A 15,976-nucleotide genomic window follows, 5' to 3' on the forward strand; every position below is an offset into this window, starting at 1 on the left:
AGACGATCATAGGTTGCGGTAGCTGTTTATTATGGTAGTATAGCTGACGGGCCGTATGCTTGTTTGCCACCTCTGTGGTATAAAAATAAATTAATATTTCACAAATTTTACTTGACTTTTTCATAAAAATGAAGCTATGTATCAGAATAAATAATTTACAGTTCTAAAGATATATATAAGATAGAATTCTTCTATAAAATAGAATTTATCGCGATTACTTAGTTAAAATTTAACAATGTCCATTTCGAATTTGTATTTCTATTTTATTATAAAAACTCTGTAGATATTTATCATAGATAAAAAATAATGTATGTAAAACTTTTTTTTCTATAATGGCAACACTATTGGAGGCAGAAACTTGACACTGAATATGTCAAATTGTTTTGTCAGGCTGTCAGTCTATCATTCGACAATGTCAGAGTAACGCTAATCCCGCCTCTTGTGGTGTCTAGTTTGTCTTCTGTTTATTGTTAAATCAATTTTAATATTAGTTAATATTGATTAAGATATTGTGTGATAAGTGTTTCTATTATTTGAAACATGTTGGTTTTATTTGAGACTCCAGGAGGCTACGCCATTTTTAAGGTAAGATTCAACACGTGTTGATTATAACCTCTAACGCCGAATGTTTTACGTGCATTCTATGATAAATAATCAAGTAAATGTATTATTTATTCGTTCATAAGACTATCCTTACATGTATAATGTATTATATTTCTCTGAGATTAACGTATTGGCAGTTGCAAACACACACGCACAGAAATTGTATTCTTCCCCAACCACATTTGAAAATGTTATCTGTCTAATGCAATTAAGAACTGATTGATTTAGAAATTATAATGATTACATACAAATAGCGGAATATTCTTCACAAAGTCCCTTCATGGTATATTATTCCTAATAACTGAGAAAATTAATATTGCTAATGACTAATTGTTTAGGTTAACCCAAATATTGCCTTTCCTCATTAACTAAAATTTGCTACATTAATATTCTGGATTAACATAGCATTTCTTATCCTAATTTATCTTTTATATTACTATTGACAGTAGATTGATAGTTTGAATTCACTTGTTACTGTTGTTATGAACATTGGACATAGAATCTTACAAATACCATAAGGTCTTGATCACCCGGTTAACCTCTTCCCCCTGGTTACACTGTGCAGTGCTGTATTATTTACTTTAGGTATCACTCGGTGCATAAATGAATTCATAGTATAGTTTTATTCACTTCAGTAGCTGCACTACTACATTAAATGAGTGCTTGCAATGTGCGGATAAAGTAGATATTTCCATTCCAGAAACAATGCTATTGTGTAAATTGATGGATAAAGCATTTTCTATGTCACACTATGTCACTTGCTAGAGAGATTATTTTGAAAAAGTGTAACAAGTCATATATATTTGAAATATTTTTTTTTTTTGTAACTTTATATACTAAAAAACATTGTTTCATTTGTACCTTTCAGTATACCTACATATTGTAATTGGAATTCTATATAGATCCTTATAGCATGTAAATTTTAGGTATTTGGATCATGGAGCTTCTACTGTATAATGAATTAACTGTACCATATGTTGTGTCTGCTTTAGATAATATATATAATTGTAATAATTTATGGATAAATTTAATGGATGGTCTCTAATAAACTCATTTTAGTTATTTTATATCTTTTCTATAGCATAGGATATAAAAATCAGAATTTTAGTTTTAAATAACAAGTTTATGAGTCTAAAATATAATAAATGAGACACTTGTCTTATTTTAGATTAGTTAATTATTTATTACTATATATATATATATATATATATATATATATATATATATATATATATATATATACTTCCAGACATTCGACTTCATTAACCTCTAGATAAAGGTAGGTAGTAGGTAGGGCGGCATTTGTTGCACCAAGCTCGATATATCATGTCAAGCTAGTATATATATATATATGTATATGTATTTATATATATATTATATATATATATATATATATATATATATATATATATATATATATATATATATATATATATATATATATATATATATATATATATATATATATGAGTCCTTGTCATACATGTGGTTAGGGAAATGCTTATTTTTATTTCAGTATTAGCTTTATCTGGAATTGTAATTAGATGTCTGTGTTAATGCTATTTTAGAATCTAGTTAATGAAGATGCACATACATACTCTCAGGTCTTTATAAATATAGTTTTATGATACTTGATTGTTTATATATATATATTTTTTTAGTTACTGGATGAATCAAAGTTATCACAAATCGATGATCTGTATCAAGAATTCAACACACCTGAAGGAGCGTCATCAGTGTAAGATTTTATATTTTTTTTATTATTGTTTTTATTTTGTGCTGAATTAACTAATATTATTTTTTATTTAAAAATTATGTATTTATACATTATTTATACAAATCAAAATTTTAAATTCTATGTACATCTTAAATAAAAAATAATAATTTCAGTGTAAAGTTGAAGAACTTCATCAAATTTGAAGATACAACACAAGCATTAGCAGCCACTACAGCTGCCATTGAAGGCAAGATATCCAAGCCATTGAAAAAAGCTCTTAAGAAATATGTCAGCAAAGAAGTTCAGGAACAGCTGTTGGTTGGGGACGCCAAGCTCGGTAGCGCCATTAGAGAAAAATTCGATTTACAGTGTGTGTCTAATAGTAATGTACAAGAGTTGTTGAGATGCATCAGGTCACAGATGGACAATTTGTTAGCTGGTCTCCCAAAGAAGGAGATGACTGCTATGGCCCTTGGTCTTGCTCATTCCCTCTCCAGGTACAAATTAAAGTTCTCCCCAGACAAAATAGACACAATGATTGTCCAAGCACAATGTCTTTTAGATGACTTAGATAAAGAATTAAATAATTATATAATGAGATGCCGGGAATGGTATGGCTGGCATTTCCCAGAGCTTGGAAAAATTATAACTGACAACACATTGTTTGTTAAAGTCGTGAAACTGATTGGCACTAGAGATCATGCAAGTGAAACGGATTTATCAGACATCCTTCCAGAAGATTTGGAAGAGAAAGTCAAAGAGGCCGCAGAGATCTCAATGGGAACAGAGATCTCAGATGATGATATCATGAATATACAGAATCTGTGTGATGAGATAATCTCCATAACTGACTACAGGACACATTTGACTGACTATTTGAAGGCTAGGATGATGGCAATGGCGCCAAATCTGACTGTTTTAATTGGTGAACACATTGGTGCTAGACTAATTGCTCATGCTGGATCCCTGATGAATTTAGCAAAGCATCCAGCATCAACGGTCCAGATATTTGGTGCAGAGAAAGCCTTGTTCCGTGCATTAAAGACAAAGAAGGATACACCTAAATATGGTTTAATATATCACGCTCAGTTAGTTGGACAGTGCAGTACAAAGAATAAAGGGAAGATGTCCCGTATGTTAGCAGCTAAAGCGGCGTTGGCTACTAGGGTGGATGCTTTTGGTGAGGATGTGTCGTTTGAGCTCGGAGCGGAACATAAAGTGAAGCTGGAGAACAGGCTGAGGCTGTTGGAGGAAGGCAACTTGAGGAGAATCAGTGGCACGGGCAAGGCTAAAGCTAAGTTCGAGAAATATCACAGTAAGAGGTGAGCAATTAAATTAGTAAAATAATTTTTAACCAACTTGAATGAGAATGAGGTTTTTATTTGTGTAATGTATCATTTGTGTGTATGTTGCATGATTTTATAACTGATAGAGAACCAATTGTTGAATTGCAAATTTTTAAGGATCTCATACTAACTTGGAAAAATTTATGTCTATTAATTTTTTGTCACAAATAAAAAGTATATTTTTCATTATTTAATTATAGTGGTGTAATGATCATGAATGTGTGTGTACAGTGAGGTGTTCCACTACCCGGTGGCAGGAGACAGCACCCTCAATAAGAAGCCCATCAAGAGAGAGCACTCGCCCGATGAAGACGGAGTTGCCACTAAAAAGATCAAGTTGGAGGGAGGCGTTAATAATGTAATTACAAATGTTCCTATGATACTTAGAATGGCAAACAAGCTGATGGCCCACTTGATGGAAAGTGGTAATTGTCGCTTATACACTTAAAACCATGAAAGTACCATGGATGTTACAGATTAAACTATAATATCGATTCTATGCATTACATACCATCCTAGAAAACTAGTGTTATACTATTATATGTAATACCATTGCAATGTCTAATGTTACCAACACGCATTATAAGTTTTCAAGTATGTGTTACTATGTTATATTTCCGAAAGTAGATTTTTTCTCTTCAAATACTGGTTTAATTTACATCATTCATAGCTATGGTGTGAAGTTTTTTCTAATACAATTTTAACAAAATACTTCATATACTTACAGGAAAGTTATGTTGGTTTTATTATCTATTTTATATCAGCAAGGAATGTGAAAAATTCATATATAGAATTGTCTACATTTCTATTTTATTTTATTATATTAATTATTATTATCACATATTAAAAATAGTATTACTCTTTATTATAAAAATATACCAGAGGGAGACTTTGTACAAAAGTCGATTGCTTGGGTACCTCTGTCCCATTCGTGTTTCAACCGTGAAGCAGTTGTGTTTGCATGGCTGTGGGATATGGCGTGAATTTACTGGGTACAGAGGAATAACACCTGAGTCCTCAGGAATGGCAACGCATGGGGGGTATCATGGGCGAAACAGTATACTCTGTTATGTCCACGGTACTGCTCATGTCTATAGGCGACGGTTACCACTTTCCATCAGGTGGGCCGTCAGCTTGTTTGCCATTCTAAGTTGTATAAAAAAAAATCTACTGGATCTACAAAAAACAATTTCGAAACAGGTCACACCCAAAAAGGAGAAAACATCCGAACTAGAAGTGGAGAATGCAAATGACGTGGACGGAGTGGAGCCGACCTCCGAAAAAAAGAAGAAAAAGAAGAAGAAGAAATCACAAGCTGGTGATGAGTCTGCAGAGGTGGACCAGTCTATCGCCGACGCGGACCAGACTGTCGCCGAAGAAGACGCGTCCGCGCAGCACGAGACGCCGAAGAGCGAAAAGAAGAAGAAGAAGAAAAAGCGACAGTCGCAAGTTGAGGAAGAATAAATGTCTCATGTAAATATAGTTGTTTTTATTTTTGTACGCCCAATTTCTTGAGTTATGTGAACAGTCCAGAATGAGAAGTGGTACAGTTGCCTGCAATATTATCTTGTACCCTGAAACAAATTATAAATAGTATAATTTGTTGGTAGTATATCTGCCTACCCTGTGAGGGGCCTAGCGTGATGATAAATGAGTAGATAGAAATACCTTTTTTTTATAAAAAATATTCACAGGGCCAATGGAATAGGTAAGAGGTAAAATATTGATCTAATTTGTTTCACCTCATTGGATAGCACAAGCTAACTCTAGCAGCTCCTAACAAAAGTAATATTTCACCTGAGCATATGTAACATTATGCATAAAGCATGCTCCGACGACATATTCAAAGAAAACACATATATTTACAATTGTGGAGGAATTTGTGACTGACGATTGAAAAAATAAAGTACTCTTGACTTTGGCTTCATGGAAGAACAACTACGTACTACAAATACGTAGTTTTATTAGAAACATAATATTTTTACCGTACTTTTTTAACCGTTTAAAAGTATATCGACAATTGTTTACTTAAATTTAACATAATTACGGTTGAATGCAAATTTGTAACACGCCAGTCGTGCCGATAAGGTTTCATGCATTCTTTTAAACTTTTAGTTGCCTGTAAATTAATTTTGTTGCTTAGGTTTTTCTTTCTCGATTACATAAAAGAGATGGAGCAATACTGTATTGTGTAACTCGATGTTGGTGATCGTAAAACGATTTATCCGAATGTGGTAATATCGTCATAGTCGTAGAATACTGACGGATCTTTATTTGTAATCTTTGTCAGATCCGTCAGTATTCTACGACTATGACGATATATGCTAATGACTCCTCACTATACAATATATAACAAGGTGATATCGTTATTATTAGCATTATTTCATTATTTTATAGTGCTAACGATTTTCCCCAAAAAAAAAAAAAAAAAAAAAAAAAGAAAAACAAAATTTGAGCCTTCCCTTAACGCGGCCCATTCAGCTGTTAAATTAGCAAGAGAGTAGAAGTGTTCTTTTCGAGTTTTTCCACTTTGTTTATTTGGGGAAAATATGTTTAACTGGCTGAAAAATAACCATTTAAAGAGATGGTAGTAATTTCGATGTCATCCTGTACTTGGGCACAGATAATTATTATACTATACTAGTAAATGAGGGTTTAAATTGTATAAAAATATTTTTTTTTCTCGCGAAAACTAAAAAATTGATCAGATATTGTTTCATATTTGTTGTAAGACAATGCTTTGCACGTGTATAGTGTTATTTTTAATAATACCTAATTGTCATTTTTTTTATCCCTTTCAGACCTGAACGATACGGGCGTGAGTTGTAACTTTACAAAATTCTAGTACCGCGCGCAATTCATTTTTACGCACGAAGCTGAAATAACATGATAGTGAGATTCTAAACCAGCCAATAAGAAATCGTTTTAGCGGTTAGGTGGTGCAGTAGTCTCGTGCGTGCCGGCAAGATGGCTTGGCTCCAAAACACGAAAATATATTTAATCTGAAAGAAAAAATGTCTTGGGTCTGAAAGGGTTACTAGAATGCGTATAAAAGTAGATATAGATGTAATGTTACAGATTCCTACTAAGTAGGTATACGTTGTGATGATTTTCAATAAGTGGTGGGTAAGTACCTACGGTTTTACCTTAGACTGAGTAAAAACTCAGTAGAAGTTAGTAAAATACTCAGCTTAAAATAATACCAGCCCTTTTATTGGTAAAAAAGTCACATATTTTATAAACATATTTTTGACATTCAAGTGTTTTAAAGTAAATTTCAATTTAAAAGTAAATTAGAAAATATCTTAATATTTACTTGTATTTCCGCTGAGTTCTTTTTTTTTTAATTTTCCTGCACTAGATTACCCGCTAATTATTTTCTCTAACTGCACAAGGTAGGCTGGTAGAGAGATCTCTTTCAGAGATAAGCCCACCCTTGCTAACAAGTTGTTAAACTAATCGCTGTATCATTACTTTTTACAAGTACAGTAAAGAATATATTATCGTAATAATTTTTGTAACTGGTGTTATGAAATGTAAATATAATTTTATTGTAATAGTTTGGGCGAGTATTCACTTATTAATTTCTACTGGGTACTGAGTCGTGTTAACATTGCACAGTTCGCCCGACACTGGTTTGAATGCTAGCTGTGGGTACGAGTGTGTTTGTTCTCGCTTATCATTTATAAGTATCTATATTTAGGTATATTGTTAAGATTTAAAAAAATTGTATACAATAAAATTAATATTTTTATGTAAAAATTTTCTTCTTATTTTACATTCCCAATGTCAAATCACTTTGTGAAGTAGAATAAGTAGGTCTACCTATATGCCAAATTTCATGATGGTTGGTGGAGTCATTAAGGCAGTAGAAGGTAATAAATTCTAATATGTTCTAATATAATATTTATCTATTGTAAAATATCTGTTTACTGACCTATAAAGCAGAGGAAGATTTTTCTTTAAAAAAATTGGAGCGAACATGATTCTATTATCTACATGTAGATTATCTTTGGATTATTTGCCGTAATTGAAATTGCAAGTAAAGAAAACATCAAAAAAAAAAATATAAAAGTATAACCAGACGTCTCTGGCATTTCTAATATTTGAAATTACGCAGAAATTTAGGCGTGTGGTCCCGGCATAGAAGGCCACTCCTTTTTTTCCCGTGCATGCATAAGAGGCGACTAACGGCGGGCGAGGGATGGGCAGCAGCGTCTTTGTTTAAACATTTCTAAAGTTTAACTGCGGTTGCTAATCCGCCTGTCAAACGTGGCAACTATTGGTAAAACCCTTCACAGGGAGGCTTATGTTCAGCAGTGGACGGCTAATGGCTGATATGATGACGATGCAGAAAGTAGATAGTCAAAATTCTGTTAATTTTTTTATACAACTTAGAATGGCAAACAAACTGACGGCCCACCTGATGAAAAGTGGTAACCATCGCCTATAGACATGAGCAGTACCATGGACATAACAGAGTACTGTTTCGCCCATGATACCCCTTATGCGTTACCATTCCTGAGAACTCGGGTGTTATTCCTCTGTACTCTGTAAATTCACTGTCATAACCCACCCTTCAAACCGAAACACAGCCATGCAAATACAACCGATTCACGGTAGAAACACGAATGGGACAGAGGTGCCCAAGCAAACGACTTTTGTACAAAGTCTCTCTCTAGTGAATGTTGATGAATTATTCATTTCTATTATTACACGGACAACGTCTTTGCCAAAGCTAGTGTTAATTGAATTAAAGCTCTCACTAGTGTATTGGGAATTATAATGATTAATCACTGCTCCTGGCGAACGTGGGTTCAATCCGGCTCGGGTCCCATCGGAAATAAGAAGATTATTTCTTAAAATTTTTAAAATGTAATGTATGAGTCGGTCAAATTATTTAAGCAAAACTTAAGAATAAAATAATCGTAAAACGAATTAAGTACAAATAATATTTTGTTAAAACCTATATCGATAAAGTGGAAAGTATAGAGCATTTAAAATGGGGTTGGACAGGACGTATGCTACGTTGCAAAATTGGTCTAATAAATGGAGCAAATTAGTTACCTAAGAGAAGACACTAGAAGAAAGGGGCGCCCGAAAACAAGATGGCTAGACAACATCCGCTAAACCTTGGGGCCTTACTAGAGCAGAGTAGTAGAAGATAGAACACAGTGGAGAGAGCTGGAGGAGGCTTATGCCAGGAGGCACGCCTTTTACGAGACATATAGTGAATAGAACTGTTAAATATGTTTTGCCAAAATTGTAGTGAATTCGGAATTAAAGGGCTTTATTATTTTTGAAACATAGTTTTATATATTATTTTCGTGAATTCTACTCGTATCTATCCGTGCGTAGTTGGGCCAGATTGCTAGTTAAAAATAATAATATACCTAAATAAATTTAGTGCGGGGAAAGGGATTGTTAGTAATGGAGACTGAGAATCCTATTGCTAGCAATATACCCAACCAGGTCGACCTCCTCGCGGTTCTCCCTGGAAACTACCATTGTTAATTCCTGATGAATTCATCACGATGGGCTAACTGGCCTCTTTTCATTCTCATCTATCACCCTTCACTGGTGCTCCGCCAGCGTATCCCGTTAGCGCAGGCGGGGCTACCATACCATTTTCAACCATCAAAAAAAAAATTGTATATAAAATATATATTCAGTATATAATTGTTAATTTATATGTATTGCAGTTGTTTTTTATACTACGAAGGTGGCAAACAAGCATACAGTCCGTCTGATGGTTATTTGCAGCAATTTATAGTGTATGCCAATAGAACATAATGAATAATGAATTTGACCTTCAATATAAAAACTATAACACGAGGTTCTAAAACATTTGCACTCTGCGTTTATAAGAACAATACATCGTATTATAACCCGCTTATCCGTATGTGTCGTACTTTTAATGAATTTTCAGCTAAATGTCCTCAAATTGATATCTTCAACTCACGTCTAAACACCTTCAAAAGCATTTTACAATCAGCCATCAAATCTCTTTGACATGTCCATATCTTTATGTATTTTTATTATTTGCATGTACTTCACTGTTTTTTACCAAATTCATATGCTTTCTTTATATAACTTTATAATTTAACACTGTTCGCCGACTGCTTTAACCATGCTGTGTGTACACCTGTCTGGGTCAATCTAGTTCAAACTATTATCTTTATATAATGTCTGTAATGTTATTGATTGTAACCTGTTGTGTATACCTTTAATAAAAAAAAAAAGAATATGAATAATTGACCGGACCATAACACAACCCGCTATTGTCCAAATAAAAAGATGGATGAACAGATTGTACGTTTTCATTTGTTACTCATATTTATTGAGTATTTCTGTGATAATATGAACAAAACTTGGATATCTTAAATATTGAATGTTAAACTACGTGATCGAAGCAGACTACCTATTAACACGTTTACTGCCACAATATTTTTCATAAATCTGACCTAAAATGTCAATCACGTTATATTATTAAAAAATCGAATGCATAGTTATCATCAAAAAAAAAAACAGTCATTAAAATATTATTTTATTTCTTGAAATTGAATTAATGTTTATAATTATATTTTTGGTTCGTTTTTTTAATAAATTTTCTGTTCATGCAAGTAAGCATTTTTGTCTTTTTTCCCAGAAACCATCTATTAATATTGGCAACATCCGCTAATTAAATTAAATTAAATAAGAATTCTATTGAGATATATTTCTTACATCTAGCTTTTTAATAACTTACCTAATCTATCATAATTTGGCATACGTGTAGGTAGCATTTAGCAAAAAAACTTGGGATTTTTTTAATGGATGATAATGGAATGATAACCCCGTCTGCTTTAACGGTATACACTGGCGGGGCACCAGTGAGGGATGATACGTGAGAATAAAAAGGCAGGTCAGTTAGCCCATTGTATTAGTACACCTGTAATTCAGCACGATGGTTTCCAGGAGGGACCACGTAGAGGTCGACCTGACAGGGAATATTACTAGCAACTTACTAGTATCCCGCCAGCGTATATTGATATCGCAGACAGAGTTACCATTCCATTATCATCCCATAAAAAAGCTAGGTACCTACTCCATCTAGAAATACAGTCCTGAGCGTATTTATTTAATTTTATTCAAAGTTTAATTCGTAAGTACTTGAAGATATGGTAATGCGATTCACTTACCCTAAACTCCACTTTGTTGGGCAAAGTTCCTGTTTATTTAGGCTATCCGAAGGTAGCCATTAGACGCCTACTGTCGTGTAACCAAAGAGATAGGCAAAAGCGTCAACGTTTCTACATGAATTCTCCATTTAATCTTCAAATTGTTATTAAATGGTGAAGCGGTAGCTCCGTTGATAATTATAGGTAATTCTCACTGAATTATCATATTTTAAACACTAAAGAAAACTTTATTATCTGGCTGTAGAAAAAGGAAGTTAAAATCTACCTAATTTTTATCGTAATACGTAAATATATATCATGGGCGAAACAGTATACTTACTCTGTTATGTCCACGGTACTGCTCATGTCTATAGGCGACGGTTACCACTTTCCAACAGGTGGGCCGTCAGCTTCTTTGCCATTCAAAGTTGTATAAAAAAAGAAAAGAATATCTGACGAATACCAAATACATTGACGTATTCAAATATGTTATGAATAAACGGATATCCACTTTAAGGCAATAAACTTACATTCATTTAAATATCCAATCAGTTTTACAATATTATAAGTATGTACAGTAGTACATACTTATAATATATGTAGTAATATTATTGATGAACTGCGTATGCAGTCCACGAAACATTTTATACTACTCGGTTAGGCAAACAAGCTAATGGGCCGGCTGATGGAAACTGGTAATCGACGTCTATACACATGAACATTTCTTTGGATATTTTATTACTTGCGAAAAAGAAACGCTACGGAAGTTGCGGAACCTTTTCCCTCTAGTGCCCGTGGGATTTTCAAAAACCTTTTTTTATTGAATGCCTCTGGTACTGTACGATAATGTCTATGGACATTAAGGGTCCCTGATGCTAAGTGATGGAGTGATTTTTAGCATAATATAAATATAGTTTAAACTTTTATTGTTTTATGCTATTTAAAATGTAAAAATGTGCTACCTAAGTATGTGCTGTACGTAGCGTTAATAAATGAATTAATTTAGATTAAAAGTACTTTATTTTACAATATATAAGAGCTAAGCTGTTAGATTAAGTGATTCTGAAATGATTGTGAATGTCTTTCGTCCCGCAACCCGCTCGCTCACTCTACGACAATGACATTGTACTGTTACTTTAAAACTCACTTTTGCTTTTTTTTCTACTTTTTGTTTAGTACCTTCTTTAAATTAAATTTTCACAAATGTTTATTTAATTTAATTTAATTTAAATAATATCTAAATATCTTAGATTGTAATCAGTGTACCAGGACTTGTCTGCGTTTACATGTCTCTTATTTATTTACATCGAAATTATAAATTATGTTATTTCTCTGGTTAGAAACTTACTACAAAAACCAGCTGCAGTGTAGAAATTCAGATGATATCATTCTCCAATTTCTATAATATAGGTATTCACATTGAAACTTATCTGCGATCCTTCAGTTATTTCAACTGTCGTCCAACTATATGAATCCTCTAAGTTTTGTAACAGAGATATCAGTCGTTAGTAACGTCTGCTATCAGAGACGATAACTGAAGTTTTAATTGAGTTTATTATACAAATGATTTAAAAAGTCTCTTGAAAGTCTGTAAAGATATTTGGATGTTTGTTACCCAATCGGGCTTAAACGGCTGGACGAACTTGAATAATTGGTAAGTTATATAAGTATATAATATTTTATTTATTTATTTAAACTTTAATGCACAGTGAAACTATTTATATATAACGGACTTAAAACCGGACGGTGTTCTCTAGCAGTCAACCATTGGGCAAACCGAGAAATACGTAAGCGGTGCATTATTGAATTGAAGGAATATTTTTTTTAGTTTTTATACAACTTAGAATGGCAAACAAGCTAACGGCCCACCTGGTGGAAAGTGGTAACCGTCGCCTATAGACATGAGCAGTACCATGGACATAACAGAGTATACTGTTTCGCCCATGATACCTCCCATGCGTTGCCATTCCTGAGGACTCAGGTGTTATTCCTCTATACCCAGTAAATTCACGCCATATCCCATCCTTCAAACCGAAACAGCCATGCAAACACAACTGCTTCACGGTAGAAATACGAATGGGACAGAGGTATCCAAACAATCGACTTTTGTACAAAGTCTCCCTCTGGTGTAAAATAAAAATTAATACTTAATATATTCATATATGGAGTGTAAATTTGATGCTATTTTTTGTAATATTTATTTTACTAATGTATTAATTTGTAATCTGTTGCTTTGCTATAAATAAACATATTATAAACATTTGTTTTTGATGGGTAAAAATGGTATGGTAACCCCGCCTGCGCTAATGGGATACGCTGGCGGAGCACCAGTGAAGGGTGATCGATGAGAATCAAAACAGGCCAGTTAGCCCATCATGATAAATTCATAAGGAATTAATCATGCTAGTTTCCAGGGAGAACCGCGAGACCTGGTTGGGTATATTGCTAGCAATGGGATTCTTAGTCTCCATTACAAACAATCCCTTTCCCCCACATAAACACATATTAGATTTTTTATCTTAATGTTTTAGCCTAAAACTGTATTATACAGATTCAACCCTTACCTTAAGATTGATACGAATTCCTCGTTCAGCATTAATAACTGGCCCACAATTCCACAATCAACCCAATACATGATTTATTTAATAGATTTCGCTCTGGCAGATTTATTGGCGCGCCGGATTAGAAATTATGCAAATAATCCCGGCACGGCACGGGGAGTCACAAGTCTTTTCAATTATTTGCATTGACCTTTGGAGGTCACCAGATCAAAGGACGGGGTCAGATCGCAGCCACTTTTGCGCTCTCCCGCACCCGGGAGCTCGGCAAATATTTATTTTGTTCTATAGCTGTTACTGTCCTGCTTGAATAAAATGGCATTATTAGATCGCTTTCTTCCCTCTATGACAATAAAAAAATATTATGTTCTGGTAATCATATCAACCTTAACTGTCCACTGCTGAACATAAACCTCCCTCTGGGGGGGTTTGCCAGTAATCGCCACGCTTGGCAGGTGGATTGACAACCGCAGTTAGGCTTTGGAAGTGGACGCTACTGCCCATACCTGGCCCTCCCTTAGTCGCCTCTTACGACATCTACGGGAAAGGAAGAAGTGGTCTATTCTATGCTGGGACCTTGCAGGACTTACTAATATAAATCTTTATAATCGAAAAGGTTAATTTATTACGTCTTAGCGTTTTAAAAAAGCGCTTTGAATTTTAGTATACACGTATTATTTGGGTTAAAGACTTCTTCAACTGATAACCTTCAACCGAACACTGAACGGATCGTGGTGACATAGAGAAAGTCGCGGGTTAAAGTTATAAGTAAAATATGTGAAAGTGCCTATAGATATATTAAATGCGTCAGGAAAATGGAACGTGCAAATATACGAGTATTTGATACATATTAAATTGTCGTCGAAAAATCAGTAACAGAATTGAAATATTTGCTCTCGTTTTGCTAGTCATGTCTAGAGGTGTAGATTCGAACTCTGCTCTGTTTCAAATATGTTTCCACTCGCAATAAGTTGATTTGTTTGTTTAATGGCAAACAAGCTGACGGCCTGCCTGATAGAAAGCGGTACCCGTCACTTGTAGATAATTGTTTGTAGATAAACAATTGTTTGGTCCATGTTTATTTTTCATGTGTTGCTATTCCTGAGGAGTATGCTGTTATGAAGAAAGGTTCTTGAGTGGTGACCTCGTACGGGCAAACGTTGTGTAGGACGACTCCCCACCAAATGGAGTGACGATCTCATATGCATTGCAGTGAGTCAGTGGATGCAAGTGACTCAGGACTGTTTCTTGTTGCAGTATATAGGGGAGGCCTACGTTCAGGAATGAACACATAATGGCAGAGAATATGGCGATAGTATTATGTCTCAATATTCTGTGATTCCATTGTCAAATCTTACCCTGCAAATGGAAACAGCCACGTAAGTATAAATGTTAAGCGACTAAAACAGGAGAGGGTTAAGGTATTTGTATTTACAAATAGATATTTGACTGTTGTTAAAAAAATCAATGGTAATAATTCGTTTTTAATTTTTATTCAATAAAATAAACATTCTTTCATAATATTTTTTTTTTAAGAATTTACTACCCAATTCAGAGAGCAATTTCAGCTGAAAAGAACGGATAAGAAACTTAGCTGTTTCAAGCGAAAATTGTGTTTACAAGTTATAAAAAAGAGATGAATGAAATACGAAGACTGTAACAAACTTTTAATGTAATAAAATAACAAAACTACAAACTAGAGAGAGATTTTGTATAAAAGTCCTTTGCTTGGACACCTCTGTCCTATTCATGTTTTTACCGTGAAGCAGTCATGTTTGCATGGCTGTGTTTCAGTTTGAAGGGTTGGGATATGATAGTGAATTTACAGGGTACGGAGGCATAATATCTTATTTCTCAGGAATGGCAATGCATGGGGGGTATCATGGGCGAAACAGTATACTCTGTTATGTCTATGGTGCTGCTCATGTCTACAGGCGACGGTTATCATTTTCCATCAGGTAAGCCGTCAGCTTCTTACCATTCTAAGTTGTATAAAAAATTAACTAGCAACATCTTACAATACGATTGTAAAAAAGAATATCAGAATCGAAACGCGAATGGTCTGTGAGGCCGGAGGTCCGTAAGTTCCAGGCTCAGATAGAATATAAATAAGCGCAAGTCAACCGTAATATATATTAAATCAGTTGGCCTCTAACTTCGTAGACTATTCCGTAGTGCATTTTACAATCCCGGCACGGCCCGAGCAAGATTTCGTGTTTAAAACATGCATGTTGAGTAATATGTTACGTGACATCCCGCTGGCTCCGCCTTAAATATATTATTCATCTTTAAGTTGCCATTTGGCAACAAACAATAATGAATAGTTAATTTTACTTGGTTACAATAGCCTGCAAAAGGCGGTCTTAATGCTAGTAGCGTTCTCTACCAGTCAACCTTTGGGACGAAAAGTAAATCACGAAAGTGGTACTTCATTATTGGGGTAGATAAAGAAAATAATAACTAAATAAGATTGTGATATGAATATACATACATAAATATATATATATATATATATATATATATATATATATATATATATATATATATATATATATATATATATATATATATGTACAACTAGGCAGATATATT

At 33.9% G+C, this 15,976-nt stretch overlaps 1 protein-coding gene across 2 annotated transcripts; it reads left to right on the forward strand.

Moving 5' to 3' along the window:
- The first annotated feature begins 386 nt into the window (after positions 1-386).
- On the forward strand, positions 387-7,428 carry LOC113512786 (nucleolar protein 58). 2 transcript variants are annotated; one of them, XM_026896701.3, is made up of 6 exons: positions 387-585; positions 2,265-2,341; positions 2,494-3,642; positions 3,898-4,024; positions 4,867-5,139; positions 6,468-7,428. In XM_026896701.3, the coding sequence occupies exons 1-5, from the start codon at positions 541-543 to the stop codon at positions 5,128-5,130; spliced, it is 1,662 nt and encodes a 553-aa protein (XP_026752502.1). In that variant the 5' UTR covers positions 387-540; the 3' UTR covers positions 5,131-5,139; positions 6,468-7,428. The 2 variants fall into 2 exon arrangements, with proteins under 2 accessions (XP_026752502.1, XP_026752501.1); XM_026896700.2 differs by having other exon boundaries at positions 4,867-7,428.
- The last annotated feature ends 8,548 nt before the right edge of the window (positions 7,429-15,976 follow it).

The sequence above is a fragment of the Galleria mellonella genome, unplaced genomic scaffold, assembly GCF_026898425.1.
Source record: "Galleria mellonella isolate WM207_F2 unplaced genomic scaffold, CSIRO_AGI_GalMel_v1 utg654, whole genome shotgun sequence".
Taxonomy (NCBI): Eukaryota; Metazoa; Arthropoda; class Insecta; order Lepidoptera; family Pyralidae; genus Galleria; species Galleria mellonella.